At 39.1% G+C, this 21,143-nt stretch overlaps 1 protein-coding gene across 2 annotated transcripts in view; it reads left to right on the top strand.

Moving 5' to 3' along the window:
• Positions 1-12,106, top strand: part of TGFBR1 (transforming growth factor beta receptor 1) — a 49,622-nt gene extending 37,516 nt beyond the window's left edge. For both annotated transcript variants that reach the window (XM_019729216.2, XM_019729217.2), the window contains exons 5-9: positions 653-820; positions 1,487-1,643; positions 3,399-3,523; positions 4,586-4,716; positions 7,607-12,106. In XM_019729216.2, the coding sequence (XP_019584775.1) occupies positions 653-820; positions 1,487-1,643; positions 3,399-3,523; positions 4,586-4,716; positions 7,607-7,732 (707 nt within the window). In that variant the 3' untranslated portion in view covers positions 7,733-12,106. The remainder of the gene's footprint in view (positions 1-652; positions 821-1,486; positions 1,644-3,398; positions 3,524-4,585; positions 4,717-7,606) is intronic.
• Positions 12,107-21,143: the final 9,037 nt, after the last annotated feature.

Raw genomic sequence — 21,143 nt, forward strand, 5'->3', positions numbered from 1 at the left:
TTTCTGCTCCTGATATTTCAGTTCCTATCTCAGCTTCCCATGATTCAGTGGTACCACACTATTTTTATGTTGTTCTAAGCGGGAACCTTGGAATCCTAATCATCTTGTCTGGCTTCTTTGTGAACTACACAGAGTCTGTCATTAAAGCTTGCATTTCTTCACTTATGCTCACTTTGAGTTTCGTCCATACTACTCCTCCATGCCCACTGTGGCCACACGAGGCTCCAGACACTTCTCGTCTTCCCGCCTCCCTCCTTCATTGTTTCCCTCCCTCTTTCCAGAAACAGTCATTGAGCACCTAATCTGAATCGGGCATTTTTCTAGGCACTAAAGAGTTCCTAGCTCTGCTACAATCTGTGTAGATTCAAGATTACTATCTTTGAACTATGATTCCTTGTCTCTTAAATGGGATTTGTTATCCTACCTTTATCTCAAGAATCAGGGGCTTACTATGAGGATCTAAAGGATGTGTGTGTAAAAGTAGAAGGCATACTGAAAAAACAAGAAGATACGAAGGAAGTATGTACAAACTTAAGGTACCATCATATTGCAGTTGTGGGGTTCAGGATTGAGAGTAAAAGTGATAACTTTTGAACAAATGAATTATAAATGTTCTACAGCCCATCTGAAACATCGTTATTGTACTTTGCAGATAATGGTACATGGACTCAGCTCTGGTTGGTGTCAGATTATCATGAGCATGGATCCCTTTTTGATTATTTGAACAGATATACAGTTACTGTGGAAGGAATGATAAAACTCGCTCTGTCCACAGCAAGTGGACTTGCCCATCTTCACATGGAGATTGTTGGTACCCAAGGTAACTTGAAGCAACCCAGTTATTTAAGCTTTAAATTCCCATAAATCTAATATATATTCAGAAAATTTTTGGCAGAAGTCAGCTTAATTGTTCTGTTGAAAAATCTCAGATAGAGTTAGAAATCTGGGAATTCATTTAGATTGTCTAGTCATTGTATCAACACTGATATTTTTGTGAGTTCTTAAAAGTAGCGTTCAGTCTTGTGATTTTTGAATCTTGATTTTAGAATTCAAGTCTAGGAGAGTGTATTTTTATGTGTACAAATGAAATGTGAAACTGTTTTGTAAGCATCAGCATGCGATGTAAATGTTATATGGCCATCTAATAAAATTATATTTGACTTTGCGATGAGACTGCATGAAACCCTGTTACAGTTGGAAAATTAAATACTAAATTTTAATTACGACATATATGTATATATATATGCTATGATTTTTGTGCTGTGTAGGATGTCAGATGCCAATATATCTCTATGCTCTAGCAATTATTATCCACTTGCTACTTGATTCACTTGAGGTTATTATTAAGTAATGGCCCAGGTACTGCAGCTGATGTGGGCTGAAATGTTGTGATCCTGGGATGGGAGAAGAGACTTTGGAACCTAAAGGTAAGAATTGTGATGGTATTGCCTTTTAAGCAGTCATGTTTAATTTTTTACCCCCTTAGGAAAACCAGCCATTGCTCATAGAGATTTGAAATCAAAGAATATCTTGGTAAAGAAAAATGGAACTTGTTGCATTGCAGACTTGGGACTGGCAGTAAGACATGATTCAGCCACAGATACAATTGATATTGCTCCAAACCACAGAGTGGGAACAAAAAGGTACACTTGTGAATAAAAAGTATTTCATATGTTCTGAAAGCAGTTTCTTTTCCTTTTCCTTTCTATGTGTATATACACGTATCTTTTCTGAAACTCAGACTTACACTGTATTAGACTGCCCACAGGTAGAAGATCTCATGATCTTGCCTGCTCTGAAGCCAAGGTTGCCTGACTTAACAAGATATCTGCTGGTGAAAAGTGGCTCTTTCAGAAAATGTTATCATTAGTTATGTTAATTATAATAGCAATAGTAGCTAATGTTTATAGGATACCTACTATGTGCCAATCATTTTAATGGTTTTTTTATGTAGCCTCATTTAATGCCCTCCTCAAATGCTGTACTATAGCTAGCCCAACTGTTTTCATGTTTTCAGTCCCTCAAAATATGCCTTTCTCCCATCCTTAGAACTTTTACATGTGCTGTATCCTAGAGCATACTTGCCTCTACTGTTTCCCTAACTTGTATTCACCCTTTCTTATAGGAAGCCTTTTCCGGACTGTTAGGTGTTCTTACCAAGCGTTCTCATAAACACACTGAACTTGAATATTGAGGCACTTGCCACGTTACATTGTAACTGTCCACTTATTTGTATGTAAATTCTGTTGGATTGCGGTCTGCTTGAAAGCAGCCTGTATTCCCAGCATTCAGTACAGTGCCTAAAACATAGTAGGTCCTCAGTAAATATTGGTTGAATCCACAAGGCTTCAAAAGAATTTAACTAGGTAGATGTCATTACCCTCATTTCACAGATGAGGAAACTACTTCATGGTGGTTAAGTAATGTGGCCAACCTCATATGGATGGTAAGATGAAGAGATGAGATTTGAATCTGTGAACAGAGGCCTTGCCCTATGTATACAGCATGTTGCCACAACATATCTTTAAACCGCCTCAGCCGTGGCTAGAGCCCGGCGTTATTCGAAGTTGTCTTTACGTTTTCTGGATTCTGCAGGGACTTTCAGGGCTCTCAACCCTAGGTTCCAGGACAGTGGTTGCTGCAGGTCTTCGTGAGTCCTCATCTGTAACCTTAAGAGGGTTTTTGAAACTTCAGAACCCTACAGTGTGGTATCAGTGGGAGGACTGGTGTTCATTTTTGATCTTTTCTTCTCTGGCATATGTCCCCGCCCTTCCTTTCATCCTGTTTTAGTGAGAAGAATTATTGATTAAAATATTAATACATGGTCCCTGCAAAGTACACGACTAAGTGGTTGGTGTATGTTAGGACATTTGTAACAGTTACAGTTCTAACTTGAGTGTCTTTCTGACTAAGTGGTTGGTGTATGTTAGGACATTTGTAACAGTTACAGTTCTAACTTGAGTGTCTTTCGTTGGAAACTAAGATCATAAGGTAAATAGATACCAGGAAATTGCTGTTTCACCTTTTCATAGGGTTTAGTTGATCATTAATTTGCAAACCAGTATGGATATATAATATTTTTCTTGAGTCTAATATCATCTCAGTTGTGTGACATTGTATGTATATGACTAGAGAGAGTCTGAAAGGATGTTCACCAAAATGCTTACCACTGTGGTAGTAATGGGATGATTTTTCATTTTGTACTTTGGGAAAATTTCTATAAGAAGTGTAAGTCATTTTAGAAAACAGCAGAACCATGCTGAAATGGGGGGAAGTCTTAAAGTTAATATTGATTTTTTTTTTCTTTTAATTTCTCAGGAGTAAAAGAAAATTTATGAATCAGTTCAAAAGTAATATGGCCACCATTCCATACAATAAAATGCTGACTTCTTTTTTAGGTACATGGCCCCTGAAGTTCTAGATGATTCCATAAATATGAAACACTTTGAATCCTTCAAACGTGCCGACATCTATGCAATGGGATTAGTTTTCTGGGAAATAGCTCGACGATGTTCCATTGGTGGTAATTTGCTTCCCTTTCCCCCAACAGTTTGTCATGAATAGAGGTTAAGAATTGCCTTCTTTTTTATTGAAGGAAATTAAACACACCAACAGTGTGAAATGAGTTTACCACGTGATCACTGAGAGTGCCAAAGAGGAAAAAGCAGATGAAACCTGTAGTGAGGGGAGAAAGACATGTTGTGCTTTACCCCAGTGCGTGGCTTTAGCCTAGTGTAGTCTTTTTTTGTTTCCACTAGCATCTTAGGAAGCATCAGAAAGCAACCCCTTATTATCTTGGACTATAGTTATTTAGAGCGGATGACTGCTTCAGAGGCCACCTTGGAAGCTGTTTCTAGCATGTACCAGGGTCAAACTGACCTCCCTCTCCCGCCCCGAGATTGTGGTTATTTTCTCCAACTTGATAGCTGGAAAACAGATACAAAGACTACAGTGCAATTAAACTGTCCTCACTTTACTTTTTAAAGTAAGTTTGTTTTAACTTTTATTTTTGATTGCACATTTTTGATATGTATTTGAGAAAGTTATCTTTGGGGGCCCACACTTGGCTAAGACTAGGGCCTCAGGTTTTTGAGGCAGTGAGTGAGGGGCAGAGTATGTCTGTGCATTTTGTGCATTGTAGCGAAGAGGACAGGTGATTGACAGATGAAAGTACAGAAAGGGACTTGGGCCTCAGGCTTGTCTTATAGGAGTCACATCTCGGTGATAGAGGGGATATCCCGGTACTGAGCGAGGGGCTGTGCACTCACAGAATAAAAGCTCGTTTCTTGCACATTAGGGCTCTAGGGGAAAATGTCCTTCTGGTCATCACAGCTCATAGTTCACCATCATGAAAATAGCCTTTACTGATCCCACGGGGATACGTAGTTTCAAGGTGTGGCCCTGTATGGACTCGGGGAGGTGGGTTGTGGATGTGGGTGTGAGTGAGGTAGCAAGCTGTGAGCCCTGCCCACTCACTACTTTAGTAAGGGCACCCTGGGATAGGGCGCTTAGCTGTTTCTTTTCAAAGAATGGGCTGACGTTATCTGAGTAAATTTATAATAGATTTTTTTTAAAACCAATATAGGAATTCATGAGGATTACCAGCTGCCTTATTATGATCTTGTACCTTCTGATCCATCAGTTGAAGAAATGAGAAAAGTTGTTTGTGAACAGAAGTTAAGGCCAAATATTCCAAACAGATGGCAGAGCTGTGAAGTGAGTATTTCTTTTGGATACTACTCAAGTTTTTAAACTGCTTCTGCTTAGTAAGTGGAAAGTTGCTACTTTTCTTTAAGGAAAACAGACACAAGAATTCTCTCTCTTTTTTTTTTTTTTTTTCATGGCAATTAAACCAGTGAATAAAAACAGAATAATTTGGTTTTCATGTTCACTTTTCAGCACATTGAAAAGGCCATAGAGCATTTGTAATGGCCGTCAAGGTATCAGAACGGTGTTCAGATCTACCAGTAACCAGAGCACCTAAATTTTAAGTGAATGCTTCCCTTTGGTCAGGGCAGCCCAGGACGGTGGCATGAGTGCAGATGGGAGCTGGGGAGGCCTGTATACTAGACCAGCCCGGCTACTGTTTAAGTGACGGCGGCAGGTCACTTCAGATCTCTGGACCAGTTCTCTGGATCTTAACATGCCTTGTTTTGTAAAATGAGGGACTTGGGTAAGATGATTATGAAGATGGTTCAGGTGATTTTATATCTTACTCATCTGATTGCCTGTATGATCATTCACCAGGAATTTGGGGGCAGTGTTTTCCTGCAGTGTCTGAGCTTCTCAATCTTCATGCTTACAAAAAGTTCTAGACGTGTATTTGTAGTTGTAAATTTAAAGAATTCATTAGACAAATTTTATTTAATCTACTACCTTTAATTGCTAGCTGTTGCTAATTATAGTGTTGGTGAGGCAGAACATTTGCCTCCAGATTCGAAGTTTTGTACCTTAAGGAGGAATGAAAAGCTGGTCATTTAAGTAGTTGATTTTACATCTTAAAATAATGGAGGATTCAGTAAAACCTTTGATATCAGGAGAGCTCCTTAGCTACCTCCAACAAAAGTCACGTACTGGCACAGATGAAATACATCTCATGTCCTCAAGGAACTGGCATGTGTAACAATGAAATTAGGCTATATTTTGTCTTTTAAAAATTTGATCTTGATACTGCAAAGTACAAACTTGAAGCAGTCATACAATCATTCAATAATTAGAGCAGATTATTCTTGAACAGATGGCTTTTGAGCATGAAGAAAAGTTAGCAATTAACATTAAGAGCACCCATGCAACTTGCAGTTATTATTACATCATGCTGAATTAATGCCATCGCTGTTTTTTTTCCATTTAGTTTTCTGTTTACTTATCACTAATTTAATATTTCACTTTTCTAGGGTTTTATAAATCTCCCCTCAATAGTTGAAACACATCAAGAATATGAAACTGATAGAAGTGTCTTCTTCCAGAACCTTCTGAACTGGTTAGGCCAACTACACAGCTTTCCTATTAGGATATCCCTTACCTTTCACCCCCAGATTCCTTCAGCCTCTTCTGAGGTGAATCCTCCTTCCTGGATCTCTTGTCTGCCTGTTTCTTGGTTTGCTCATTTCTCCCCTTTTTCAGGTCTCTGTTCAGATGTTACCATGTCAGTGAGATGTTACTTCTCCATCTATTTAAAATAGCATCCTACGACTTCACTAGCATATTTTATCTCCTTCCCTAAATGGTGTTTCTCCTTAGCACTTACCCACTGACAGTCCACATTCTTACTTATTAATTGCATACTTCAGCCCTCAAGAATGTAAGCTTCATGAGGACAAGGATTTTGTCTGTTCACTGCTGTATCCCTAGTACCTAAAATGGTATCTGGTAGATGGTAGGCACTCGGTAAATATTTGTCGAATGAATCTATGTATGTGCTGGGTACTTGGTCCTTTTTATCTGCAAACAAATGTTCACTTCTAGGAAATGTTCCTGAAGTAATTCTTTGATTTCGTTTTTCTCTATTCTCTTTCTTCAACTCTGATTATGAATGTTAGAACTCCTTCTAATTTTCTTATTTTCTCCCCCCTGTTATCCATCTCTTTGTCTTTTTTCTCCAATTTCTGGGTATTTTATCAGCTTTTATCTTTTTTTATCAGGTTTATCTTCTAGTTCTGCTGTAAAGTTTTTCCAAAATCAAACAAGAAACAAAAACTTATCAATGATAAATCCAGTGTCAGTATTTTCTTTTATCTCTTTGAGGATATTAGTGATAGATTGTTGATATTTTTTTCTCTCTGTGCAGCTTCTGTTTTCTCCAAGTTGCTTTTTTCTGTTTGTGTCAGCTCCTGTGTTTCATATTACTTTCCCCAAATGTGTGATCAAACTCATACTCTCTTCCTGTTATGAAAACAGGGCACTGAAAGCTCATAGAAGCTTCGTGCTTGTGAGTGGAGCTTTAGGACTGTGATCTTTAGGGTGATCTAACTGGGTTGCTGCCCTGAGGAACCACTGATGTCAGTCCCTTCACGTCTTTCCTCCTGGGCTGCTCACAATCCCCAAGAAGACTCTGCCAGTCTCTTGCCTGGAGGACCATGTACAAGTTGGTGCCTGTGTTTTGAGGAGAAAACCTGTGGGCTTGGCATTTAGTGTGTTGTCAGTGTAGCACTTTGTGCTCACGTTTCCCAAGTCAGAAGTTTCTGTTTTACCATCTCAGATACAAACCTCTAGTCTTGGTGTCCGGGGTTCCAACTCTTTTGGCTGATCCTTTTATTTTTGGCCTGAGCTTCACTGCAGAGGTACTCGGTATAGTTAACCCCTGAGTTTAGGGGGTTTCAGTACAAGTCAGGCTCCTCCTTGCCTTGCACACCTCTGGTTTAGGATTCTGCTTTATCGGGTTAGCTGAGTAAGCCACCCCGTGTCTATCTGCTTTCCAGCTGCTGGCACCAGGATCCTACTGATTGGAATTTAGGTCATTTCTATTCATTTCCTATTAGGAGTAATGCACAAGCAAAAAAACCTTGTGCATATGTCCCTTAGAAAGAAAACTTGCAGGTAAAGATTCTTATCCAGATCAATGGGAAGTGGTGCGTGCATTAATTATTTTTCTTGTATTTTCTTGTAGGCCTTGAGAGTAATGGCTAAAATTATGAGAGAATGTTGGTATGCCAATGGAGCAGCGAGGCTTACAGCTTTGCGGATTAAGAAAACATTGTCACAACTCAGTCAACAGGAAGGCATCAAAATGTAATTCTGCGGCTTTGCCTGAACTCCACATTTTCTTCAGATCTGCTCCTGGGTTTTAATTTAGGAGGTCAGTTGTTCTACCTCAACTAAGAGGGAACAGAAGGATATTGCTTCCTTTTGCAACTGTAATAAGGTCAATGAAAAACTTCCCAGGATTTCTTTGGACCCAGGAAACATCCAAGTGGGTCCTTTCTGTGCACTATGGACACTTCTCTCCCAGGTCGGTTACAAAATGTTGTGTAGTCTACCTTTATTTTTTATTAATACAAAACTTTTTCTTTTAAAGATGATTGCTGGTCTTAACTTTAGGTAACTGCTGTGCTGAAGATCATCTTTAAGGGTAAAGGAGCTGGATGCTGAATTAATACGGAACATTTCTTATTTTTAAAGAAAGTGATTTACTCCTGGTTAGTACATTCTCAGAGGATTCTGAACCACTAAAGAGTTTTCTTGATTCAGACTTTGAATGTACTGTTCTATAATTTTCAGGATCTTAAAAGTAACACTTATAAAACTCTTATCTTGAGTCTAAAAATGACCTCATACGGTAGTGAGGAACATAATTTATGCAATTGTATTTTGTATACTATTATTGTTCTTTCACATATTTAGAACATTACATGCCTTCAAAATGGGATTGTACTATACCAGTAAGTGCCACTCCTGTGTCTTTCTAATGGAAATGAGTAGAATCGCTTAAAGTCTGTGTGTGTTAAAACTTGTAGTGTTTCAATTCAAAGAGCTTATTTATCTGGGTAACCCAGACCTTTTCTGTTTCGTTTTTTGGAAGAGTTTTGTGGTATGTCATTTGGTATTCCATTTTCAAAATGCCTTTCTCCTACCAGAATGTGCTTAAACCACTAAAGAAATGAAGTGGCATTAATTGGTAAATTGTTATCATGGTCTTGTTTGAATAGTCTCACATCAAGCTTTTACATTTTAGTTGTGTTGTCTGAGTATACTTTAAAAAAACATCAAGTGGCACTCTAGATGCTTACAGTACTTTAATAATTTAAAATTTGTAGCATACAGACTAATTTTTCTTAAAAGGGAAAATTTGTCTAGCTGCTTGTGAAAAGTTGTGTGGCGTTCTGTAAGCCATTTTGTTTATCTGATCAAAGACAGTGTTATTTTTTTAAGAAATGAATTACATTTAAAGTTAGCTTATGGTTGATGTTAAATAATAGGCTTTTTTCTAGGAAGTTAAGGGTAGTTAATAATTTGAGTAGGTAACAGGTATGTGCGAGTCATATTTGTTATGTAGGAGTCATTGGTGGATTTTCTGTCTTTGTAACTAAAGTTAGAGTTAGTGTGGTTTTGAGGTCTCACTACACTTTGAGGAAGGCAGCTTTTAATTCAGTCTTTCCTTCTGTGTGCAGATATTTTAACTGCTTCATCTACATGGTTAGGTAATGAATTCACTGCACTCTCGATATTTGGAAGAGTGGTAGCTACAGCATATTCTGAGTATAGGTTCTCCATTTGCAGATGTTTTTGGTCAAATTAAATGTTTAAAGCAAACTTGTCGTGGTCTTATCACATCAACTTGAAGCTGGCGTATAATAACTGGATTTTACTTCCAGTGCTAAAAGTCTTTGCAGGACTTTTACAATTTTCAAAGTTCTATTTATCACTGTGATCTTATTCTGAGGGGGAGGGAAACTATCCTAGCTGTGAGGCAAGACGCTGACTTTATAGTGCTATTGATTTCTCAATGAAAAGGTCAGAATAACTTTTACAGTATTTTGGTCATTAAGAGGTAGTGGCCATTTACGCTGACTGAGCTGCATTCGAATAGTGTCTTATCTCGTATACATAGAATAAATTTGAAAGACTATTTGGTCTTTAAGCCAAAGTAATTTTAGAATGAATGACATATTACATAGGAATTTAGTGTCAATTTCATGTGCTTAAAAACATCATGGGGAAAATGTGCTTAGAGGTCAATATTTTGACTCCAAATTTGAGTTTTTTCTCTAGTTACCACAATTTCATCAAAGCAAATGAATAAGTTTGAGAGGTTTGTTTTTATAATTGTGTTATATTTCCAGTTTAATAATCTAGCTCTGTGATCAGGTACTTTTTTTTTTTTTCCCATTTCTAAGCCTACCAGATCTGCTTTATGAAAGTCAGGGGACCAATGTCTTTTATCACTGAAACTATTTTTATGTAATTTTAAGAACATACCAAAAGTTCTTGTCTAATTTAAAGTTGTGATATACGATTTCTCACTTTCATATAAGGTAATCAACTTTTGCTGAAGATATTCTTTATTAAATCAAAGATTGAATTACAATTATACTGTTCTTGCCTAAGTGGATAAAATGTACTTTTGATGAATCAGGGAATTTTTGTAAAGTTGGAATTTAGTTCTAAATTGGATTACATATTACTGCACCTAATTCCTTTTTTGACTAATGATGGTTTGATAAACTCCAATTGGCTAATATTGAAAATGAAAGTAATTTAAAAGATCAAATAGATCAACCGCAGATAAATTTGACTAGGATATTAATTTTGTTGTTTAGAAACATGCCTTTGTTTATACTGCCTGTCTTTACAGGCTCACCTTCCAATATTCAACTTGGCTAAAATATACCTTCCAGCAAATTATTACCTGTTTACATCCGTTTTGTCAGTACCCCGGAGGAGTGGGGATGGGGGAGGTATGCCCTCGTGGGGTGCAGACATCCCTGCTCCTTCCTTTAACAACTTCAGCTCTGGTTCTCCCAACCTGCCTTCCTGCTGGTCCCTGACTCAGAGGCCACACCCTTGCCACCCCTCGTCCCTTCCACCTTCCCCCCCACCCCCCGGCAACCTTTTGACTGAGTAGCTGCAAAAATGGTTGATAGAAGTGTGGGACATACTTTGCTTTCTTTGAGTCATTGGATGTTGCTGGGAGGAGTCTCCAAGTTTGGAGAGAGGGTAGATGACGGGGCTGCTATCAGCCTTGGCCAAGAGTGGCAGCTGTGGCAATGGGCTTTGTGCCAGAAGCAGTGGCCAGTTACAGCCCCTGTCGGACAGATAAGGCCCAAAGAGCTGAGCCTGTAATTCTGCTGTAATGAGAGTGCGCAAGAAGTGCCTTGAATCGGTGTCCAGTGCCATGGTCATCAGGAAGTCCAAATTTCAGTTCTTACTGCAAAACCTAAAGTGCTCACCTGGCCATTTTGCAGCTTATCCATGAGGTACCTGTTTTTCTTCTACATCTGAGAACTGTCACTGTAGAATATTTTGTTAAATAAAAAAAAAAAAAAGGCAAAGTGCTCATTAAAATGCACAACAAAATCAGTCATGTCAAGAGTTCATCCTTGCACTGAAAGAATGATTGTAAGTTAACTGTTTCTTTTGTTTCTTGACCATGGCGGGCAGTGTTCTGGCTCCAAATGGAAGAGATTCCAAATAATGGTTCTATTACAACTTGGCAGACAATGCCAATTCAGATATTTCTGAGGTCTTAAAGTACAGCTCTGGACATGTACTGCAGCTTCTTGTGTCTGTTTTGGGATGCTGGAATACCCATGGGCCCTCTGTCTAGGAAGGCTGGACTTCTAGGACAGTCTGAGGATTGTCAGCACATTTAAACTTTCCAATCCCATTATGCAATCTTATGTGTAATTGTAAACTTTAAAAAATGTGGTTAATAACATTCAACCTGTTTTGCTTTTTTGTTTTGTTTTTTAAATTAAAGTTTATCGGGGTGACTCAACCTGTTGCTTAAAGCTTAAAAAGAACTTCAGTGAATTTGTTTTTATTTTTTTAACAAGATTTGTGAATTGAATATCATGAACCATGTTTTGATATCCTCTTTTCACATTGTGCCAATGGAATGAGGTGTTTGATATTTCTTTATATGTCAAGGAGATGCTTCAAAATGTCAATTGCTTTAAACTTAAATTACCTCTCAAGAGACCAAGGTACATTTACCTCATTGTATATATATGTTTAATATTTGTCAGAGCATTCTCCAGGTTTTGCAGTTTTATTTCTATAAAGTATGAGTATTATGTTGCTAAATTACTCAAATGGTACTGTATTGTTTATATTTGTACCCCAGATAACATCATCTATTCTTTGTTTTCTGTATTTTATTGTATTTGTGCAAAATTCTTTTGGTTTTATCAGTATAATCTCTGTTCTTTCAGATGTGTACAGAAAGTGTCCATATAAATTTTCATTAATGTTGAATGATTTTGAGAAATCTGTAAAGAGGAGAAACAAAAACTGCAGTTCCCCATAAGTTTTTAAAGATTGTATATTGTATTTGTAGTAATATACTGAATGAACTGTAAATAGGAAGTAGAAGAGTGATACTTATGTCAAGTCCTAACACTACAGTAGAAAAATGGAAGCAATGCAAATAAATTACTTTTTCCCCCAAGTGCTAATGGCATAATTTAAAGTGTGTATATGGGAGTGGGCCATACTGTTGGGAAATGTAGTTGCTGTGGATCAACTAGAATCTTTGGATCACTACCCTGTACGCGCTACAGTGTCGTAACATGTTGGAGAAGCACCACCTGCTCAAAGGTGCACCTACGTGCGTGGTGGCATCTTCGTACAGGCTGCGGGTTGTTGATCTCAGTGGACAGGATGGGACCTGTCTACAGGGAACTGCTTTGCTTCTGGCTGAGTAAGTTTGTATAAAATTTGATTCTTAAAGTTTTTGGGTTTTTTTAATCTTTAAAAAATTTTTTTTTTTTTTTTTTTTTGGAGGGGTGGAATATTGGGGAACAGTGTGTTTCTCCAGGGCCCATCAGCTCCAAGTCCAGTTGCCGTTTTCAATCTTTAGTTGCAGGGGGCACAGCCCACCATCCCATGTGGGAATTGAACCAGCATCCTTGTTGAGAGCTTGCACTTTAACTAACTGAGCCATCCAGCTGTCCCTCCAGCAGCTCAGCGGCAGCTCATTGTCTTCAATCTAGTTGCGGAGGGCACAGCTCACTGGCTCATGTGGGAATTGAACCAGCAACCCTGTTCAGAGCTCATGCTCTAACCACCTGAGCCATCAGCTGTCATTGATTCTTAAAGTTTTTCAATGATTTTCAGCGGCAATTTAGAAATTTTCATCTTCTTTCCTAATTTAAGGATTTGTGAGAATGGGTTTATGTATAGAATTTGGCTTCTTTTTTAAGTAGTATCAGTATCTTGGGTGTGAGCTTGCCTGGTAAGAGAACTGAGAAAATAGTGCTGGAGGAGTTAGTGACCTTGGACTGACTCTGGGAGAACTTTTGTAGATTGGATTGCTCTCACATTTAAGACTGGTTACTTTAACTCCAAGACTGGATGTGGGGATGTTTTGTTTTTCATAATAAGGAAGATATCACCAGAATGTAGGGCTTTTGTTGAAATTTGGAAAAAAGTGAAATTATTTTCAAAATATCATAGATTCAGAGAAATAGCAGGACTAGTTTTATACAAACCTCTCCTTTGGTGTTTCCTAATTTGGAAAAGGCATTTTTACATACATGACCTGCTAGACATATCTTTCAACTGTACTTTTTTTGGGTTTCGTAACTGAGGATTTACAAAACAGGCTATTTTGAGAAATGAGTAGAAAAACTTGATGTTACAAAAACTAGGGCTCAGTCATGCCTGGTTTTTAAGGATCAGGAAAGATACAATTAAATAATAAATCATTGTGGAAATAAAGGATTGTGTGAGCTGTAGAGAAAAGGGAAGAAACATAAGAACCATTTTCCTTATCATAAAAGGATAGAATAAAAAGGGGATTAGTCACTTAAGTATTTCAAAGAGGGGAAAAGGGGAAAGAAAACAATTGAGGGAGGGTAAGCAAAATAGGAGGAGACAGGAAGCATTAGCGTGGATCAGTACTGAAATGTGCACGTTGCGGTAGGCAGCTCAAACACTCGGGATCTTACTGTAATCGATGGTGTGCGGGGAGGGCCAGTTCTGTGTTCAAAGGGAGGTTGGTATGATAGCCTACTTGGTAATGTTAGACGTTTTAAAAGGAGCAGCTCGGGGGGGAAAGGTTATGGACGTGAACACGCAAATAAAATTAGAATTGCTGTTTGGCACTCCTGATACCTGACGAGGACGCAGGAGACCCTTGGACTCACAGGCAGGAATAGATGTGGACACTGAATGATGGATTGAATACACTTTTGAGACTTAATTCTAGGTATGAGAGATGATTGTGCTTGTCATTACCTAGCATTAGAGTTTTGTCCAACTGCTTTTATTTGCATGTCTCACCTGCTTTTTGCAACTAGGACACATTGTGACAGTTGAAGGTGTCCTAAGGAGGGTACATGACAGAGGAGCCTGGCAATCCTTCCTTTAGGGAATGGCTAAAGGTAACCTGGGCATGGATGTGATAGAGGGCTGCGGCCAGAGAGGCCAGGTATTGGATGGGAGCCGCAGGCGTAGCCTCCTCCCTCACTGGCTATTCTACCTTGTGAGCGTCTTTTCACCCAGAAGGTGGAGCTCCGCATGTCCCCGTGGGAATTCTAATTTGGGGATGTATAGCTTGGGGGGCCAGTGGCGGCTGGCCAAGCCCCAGAGCCAGCCATGGTATTCACCTTAGTCTCAAGGATAGTGAGGCCTCTCAAGCATCTTCCTCTTCTCGTGGTAAAAAAAGAAAAGCCTAAGACGCTGGACACTCAAGGTGTTCTCAGTATGTAGCAGACCTACCTAGATCTGAAATAGGCTAGAGCAGTTATAAACAGTACCGCTGATGGAATACACTCGGTGGGTGGCCTGCAGGTTCACTTCTTTCTGGTTTCTGAATGAGGGAGGTACAGGGAGGGCACCTGGGTAGAACCGTAGCAGATTTTTCTGTGCCAAGCTCAGATCTTTCCTTCCTTTTCCAACTGTTCTCACAAGAGTGTAGGGAAGGTGACTCCTGCTGCCTGGAAGTTCCTCTAGTGAGCTCAGAAAGCCTGGGGCATCCTGGGGTTGTGACTCACGTGTAGGGCCTGCAAATTTTGGAGTAAGTTTCCACTCTCCCCAGTGGGCCTCAGAATGTCCGCTATTCCTACATCTAATCTTAAAGCCGGCTTGGGATCTCTGACTCGAAATCAATGAAGAGACTGGGTGCTCGAGGGCTATTCCTGTACCTTCAGGAAGCTCCAGAGACTGGGTTGGGTGCATTACAAGATTTGAAAAATCTAGCTTTCAAAAATGAAGGCAAAAAACAAAAGGTGGCAAAGTAAAAAAGAGAAAGTCTTTATGACCTTGGGTTAGACAAAGATTTCAATGTGATACCAAAAGCAAAATCCATTTAAAAAAATGAATAAATTGGACTTTATCAAATTTAAAATCTTTAAAAATCACTGTGAAGACAAAGATAAGATGAACCAAAGACAGAAAAAATTTACAAATCCTATATCTGATAAAGGACTTGTATTCAGAATGCATAAAGAACACTTGTAACTCAGTAAGGTAAGTTATCCAATTAAAAGGAGTCAAAAGATTTGATACACATTTTCTCAATAAGGTATGAATGGCTCATAAACAATTTCTTAAAGACTAATTAAGAAATTAGAACCATAATGAGAAATCACATCCAGTAGAATGGCTATAATCAAAAACTACTACCAAGTGTTGGTGAAGATGAGAAAATACTAGAATCTTCATACATTACTGGGATGTAAAGTGGTACAGTCCCTTTGAAAAAAACAGAAGGGCAGTTTCTCAAAAAGTTGAATATAAACCTACCATATGACCCAGCAATTCCATTTCTAGAGTTGGAACTGGCACAATACAGTTGCCAGGTAAAATATAAGGTGCCCAAGTAAATCTGGATTTCAGGTAAATAATTTATTATCTAAATGTGTCTCAAATAGTTCATGCGACATACTAAAAAAATTTTAACTGGAATTCAAATTTAGGCATCCTGTATTTTTAACTTGCTAAATCTGATTTGATCCAAGAAAAATCAAAACATTTCCTCAAAGAATTGTAGGTGAGCAATCACAGCAGCATTGATCTTCATAGCCAAAGATGGAAGCAATCGAAACGTCCACCAGCTGGTAAATTGATTTTTTAAAAAACATTATAGTCGCTCAGTGGTTTCTTATTCAGTAACAAAAAGGAATGGACTACTGGTAAATGTTGTAGCGTGGATGAACCTCAAAACCACCATGGTAAGTGAAATAAGCATCACAAAAAGACTGAAAGGCACAAGGGAATTTTGGGTGATGGAAATGTTCTAAAACAATTCTCGTGATGGGTGCACAACTATAAATTGACTGAAAACCATTAATTGTACACATACAGTGGGTGAATGATACATAAATTATACCTCAATAAATCTGTTAAAACTGCTACTCCTCCTGCCCAGCACACTTTATATGCCAGTGTGGGGACAAAGCCAGGAATGTAGTTTCCAGGCTCTCGGTCTCACGTGGAAAGGTGCTGGCTTAGGTAGTAAATGGCCGTCAACTGTGATTGCATGGCCATCAGCTGTGGCTAGTTGGCCGTCAGCTGTAACCAGTGAGCCATTGGCCACTAATATAACTGCCGTGGCTACGCTAGCAGAAAATGGGGGCTAGTAAGAAGATGGTGGCTGAGCTAGCAAGTGCGGATTGCAGTTAGCAAGTGAGGTTGGTTGGCGGAGACAAGTGGACGGTGGGTTGCAGATCGTGTGGCTCCTGCTTCCTGTGTCTCCAACCCAGCTATCAGCAAGAATATAGCGGTATGACTCCCCTATCTATGGCTCCGTGGGTGTTCCTTTTTGGCCTCACTATGTCCTGCGTTCTTATGTGGGGAGCGGAACCAGAGACCCCGCGTGACACCTGTCATGCTGAATCACCCTCCTGTTCCCCAGCACACCTCTTGCCTCCTCGCTCAGGCTCTTCCCCCTCTGCCTTGCTAGTTGAATCACCCTCCAAGGATCCACTCAAAAGTCTTCTCCACCAAGCGTTCGTCCTGCTTGTCAGTAGGTCACTGGTCCCCTGCAGTGTTTCCAAATCACTTGGCACAGCCTCTGGTTGCACTTTATTCCCATGTTAACCACCTTGAGGGTTTTTAGGACTCTCCCTCTTCACCTTGAAGGAAGCAGATGGTTTCACACTTTTCCCTTTCCAAGCACCTAATGCAAGAACAGAATAGGTTCTGCAATTATTTGGTTGCTAACCCATTGAACCTTTGGCTTCTCAGGGAATGTGGTGTGTCTCGGGTGCTTGTCAGAAGCACAGTACCACTTCTTAGGGGAGTCTTTGTGTAGCTCTCTGGAGCCATGTCATATACACTCACTTCCCTCTAAGACCTTGTATAAGTGTGTTCTTGGATGGTCTGAGGCTGGAAAGGGATACCTTGAGAATAGGGACTACGTGTCATTCATTTCTGTAAATCTCTTGCCTAGCTCAGCAGTCCCCAAGAAGAGTTCATTGAATGATCATATAGTTAAAGGAATCCTAAATGATTATGAACTGGTCTGACAGAATGCAGCTATGGGCCTGGGTATTTACTTTATAGAGGCAAAATCTTTGACCCTGGGGCCCCACCAGATGGCGGGCCTGCAAGCTTTTCATAGAAAGTTATTCCAGGCCCCAGCTTCCCTTCAGGTCTCAGAGAAGGAAGCCTTTTGTCCTTAACTGCCTCGCCGGTCTCTGGCTTCCTTCTTGATAATTCTTTTGACTTATTCCATCAACTATTTCCGTTGGTCTTTTAATTAATTTGTTTTTCTGATACTTGATATTTAAAAACAAACAAACAACAAAACAATGGGCTCTCCTTAGAACCTAGCACCTTTTATTATAGTAAGATGGATGTTTGGGGCTTTGGGATTGAAATTTAACGTGAATATTTTTACATTCTCAATATTTATTGAGCATTGACTATATAAATCCTGTGCCTATGACTCACCTTTTCCTATTTCTTGTACTATTCTTCCAAATTAAAAACACAGAATCCTTATTTACAGCATTCCAGGCCTCAGCCCCGCTATGAGCTTAGTGAACCAGATGATTTTGGAAGTCTTTCCAGTTCTAATATTTTGTGATCCAATACAGTTTTTTCTTTTTTCTTTGTTTTCCTTTTTTAAACCAATACGTGAATGAAGTCTGCTTTGATCTTAGTGGAATGTTGCTACTGTTTTTCCCCGAAAATAAGACCTAGCCGGACCATCAGCTTTAATGCATCTTTTGGAGCAAAAATTAATATAAGACTGGGTCTTATTTTACTATAAGACCCGGTGTAATATATAATATAATATATAATATAAAATACCAAGCTAGGTCTTATTTTGGGGGAAACACAGTATTTTCAACCTTTACTGTAAAAAGGAACAAGAGTTTGGTTCATTAGGTTGCAGGACCTGGTTGAAGGAATGTGTCCTAAGCGTGGATAAGTGTGATGGAAATCCAGTGCTTACTAAAAACAGGTTGGGTTTGGCAGAATGGCTCACCAGATAGAGCTTGATTTCTCTTAGCCTCTGGTGCCTTGGCTGTATTTGAGTCAGTCCAAAGTATTGATTGAATGCCTGCCTGCCATGGCTATGTAATCTGACTTCTCAGAAATGCAGGCGTTCTTTCTGTAACTTCCAGGATAGAGGGTTACACTGATTCTCTGTTTACCCATTTTCAGAGACCAGGGGTGCATTTGCTATGTTTTAGGACAATATATCTTTGGGAAGTAATACTTGTCAATACAAGGTTCTTTCTGGTACCCTGTCATTCCTCTTCATTGGTCCCACACACTGAGGCTTTGCCCCACTACAACTGTGTCAGAAACGTCCATGAGTCCACGTCCCTCGGGTCACTTCTTTGCTGGGGTGAACACCTTCCATTTCCTCTACTGTTGCCCATGTTTTCTCAAGCACCGCTGTGTATGACCCTGATTTCTTTTATTGTAGTAATCCCTGCTCCTGGTAGAAGATAAACCAGATTCAGGTCTGTGCAGGTCTGAATACATAATGTTATTCATAAAAGAGAAAGCCTTCCTGACTCAACCTATTCTCCAAGAAACCCTCAGTAGATGGCAGTGTTGATCTTTCATTGATTTTTGGTCTGTGGGTTTTGCTGTTTGTTTTGTGATCAGATTTAGAACAGTTGAGGTTTCTGTCTAGCTTTAGATTGTGGGTTTCACAAAATGTAGTTCTTTTTACTCAGTCTTTGGTGTTCAGGGCCTTACCCAAAACCTAAGTCCCCCAGGCATGTTAATAAACCCTCAAATTAATATTCTACTTAAAGTTTTTAAGTACCAAAGTTATACATGCTTGTAAAAATTCAAGATATATAGAAGTGTAGAAAGTAAAAGTAAATGAAAATTTTCCAAGTGTTTTACTATGCATATAAAATATACATATAACGTATATTCATATTATTCTGCAACTTACTGTTGCTTCTTTCCATCATGTGCATTCCTTTACATCGACATATATGATCTACATTCTTTCCACTTTCACAGTTTATAACATTTACATTCTGTTTCAGAACTATAGTCAAGTCTTCTAGGCAAACTGAATACTTAAATGCAATAAAAATAGCACATACCATATTGTGGTTATGTAAATATTAATCACTGCAGAACAAAATGTGATCAGATCTATAGAGAAATAAAGATAATCCTATGTGCTTAACTCCTACCACACAATTGACAAGGTTCAAAGCTGTCTTTTAATTTCATTTTCCTCACTTTTACTCACCATCACTGTTTTTTATTAGTTTGCTTTAATCTCGTGTTTATTGAAATCTCTCCTTATTCCTTTGGCTTTGCTCAAGTGCCTCCTTGAATAATTTGTAAATTTGAGTGTATCCATCATAAGCTTTCTCTGCATTGCTGAAAATATCCCTCCCCCCCATTGCTGGTTTGGCCTGAGGTATAATTTAGGCTCAAATTCCTATTTCATCAGAATTTTAAAGGCATGGTTTGAAAGTATTTCTGCTGGCAAGTCATGTCAGTCAGATTCTTATTCTTTTGTAGCTGACCCATTTTTTTTTTCTTTCTGGAAGCTTTTTAAGACGTCCTCATTGTTCCTGGAGTTCTGAAATTTCTACAAGTGTCTAGGTATGGATCTTGCTTTTTCTTATCCTGGTTGGTACCAGTGGGCTCTTTCAATCTGAAGATACGTGTTTCTCCTAGCTCAGAAAATGTTTCTATTACGTCTGGTTCCCCCCCACCCTTTTTGTTTCTTTCTCAAACTCCTACTGAATGAATGGATGTTGACCTCCTGGATCTTTCCTCTGTTTCTGGACTTTCTTTTCACTGCTTTGTGTTTTCCTGTTTTAGGAGATTTCGTTGACTTGCCGATAACCAGTCTGGTTTTTAGTCTTGGCCATTCTATTATTCCTTCTGTTTGCTGGATTTTTTTTCTTCATCTTTACAATCATTTTTAATTTCCAGATATGATTTCTTAGTCTCTGATGGTTCCCTCTTTAATGGCAGCTAGCTCTTGTTTCAGAGGTTTAAAGTTCTCTTAAATCTCTCCAAAGATACTTAAAGTTTTCTTCTTGAACATGCCCTACTGTGCCCTGTTTTTTGTTTTTTTTCCCCTAGGATGGTTCCTTTTGTTGATTCATCTTTGTTTAACTCTTTCATGCTATCGGTTTTCCTCAAATGTTTGGTGACCTAGGACTGTTCATCCACTTTCATAAATGAAAGTCTAGATGAATCTGTCTAGATATATTAATCTCATGTTTCTGGAAATCTCATCCCTTATTCCTTGGCTTTGCTCAAGTGCCTGTTTCCCTGGCAGGCCTCTGCCTTCAAGGGGAGGTCTGGCTACAGGTTCCCATGAGTGGTTGGGCCGTGTTGTCAGCAGGCTTCCCTCTGTGTTGCAGCATGCCAGTGTAAGGAGAGGCTTAAATAATGGACTAGAGCATTTTACTATGTTTTCCTCGCGAGCAGCAGCACACCCCGTTCCACTTGCCATATATGTCTGCTGTGGGTATCTAGAGAAATTACTCTATTCTACTCTCTTGAGTTTCAACCCCATATTGGGATCCCTTTCTGGATAGATCACCCGTATGTTTTGGAGAAAAATTTTTGGGTCCTAGAGAAAGTTGCTCCTGGGGGTAGGGGAAGAAAAAAGGTGGGGGCCCAATGGGCCCAGCCACTGTGAATGCAGTTCTTTGCTCAATTATTCTGATTGTCTGCCATTTGATTTACGCTTTCTCCCTGTTTTTTCGCTCTCAATTTGGAGTTTTTCTGGAATTACCTTGAGAAGGGAAGTTCCTAATCCTGGTGTGTGGGGCTGTAGTTTACCTTTGGTCCTTCTCAATCTGATCCCCTCTACTTTCTAGCTTCCCATGTTTTCTCAGACTTTCTGATCTACTGGCACCCTCTCTTCTAGCACTAATATGATTTCATTTGTTTAAAAATAACATTTTATTCAAATGGGTCCGTGGTATAGTGGAGAGATATGTGCTCAATTTGTGACTTCTAATATATTTTTTAAACAAGATTTTTTCTTAATTCATGTGGTTCAAAAGGTATATGATAGACATATGATG

Source organism: Rhinolophus sinicus, linkage group LG04, assembly GCF_036562045.2.
Source record: "Rhinolophus sinicus isolate RSC01 linkage group LG04, ASM3656204v1, whole genome shotgun sequence".
NCBI lineage: Eukaryota > Metazoa > Chordata > Mammalia > Chiroptera > Rhinolophidae > Rhinolophus > Rhinolophus sinicus.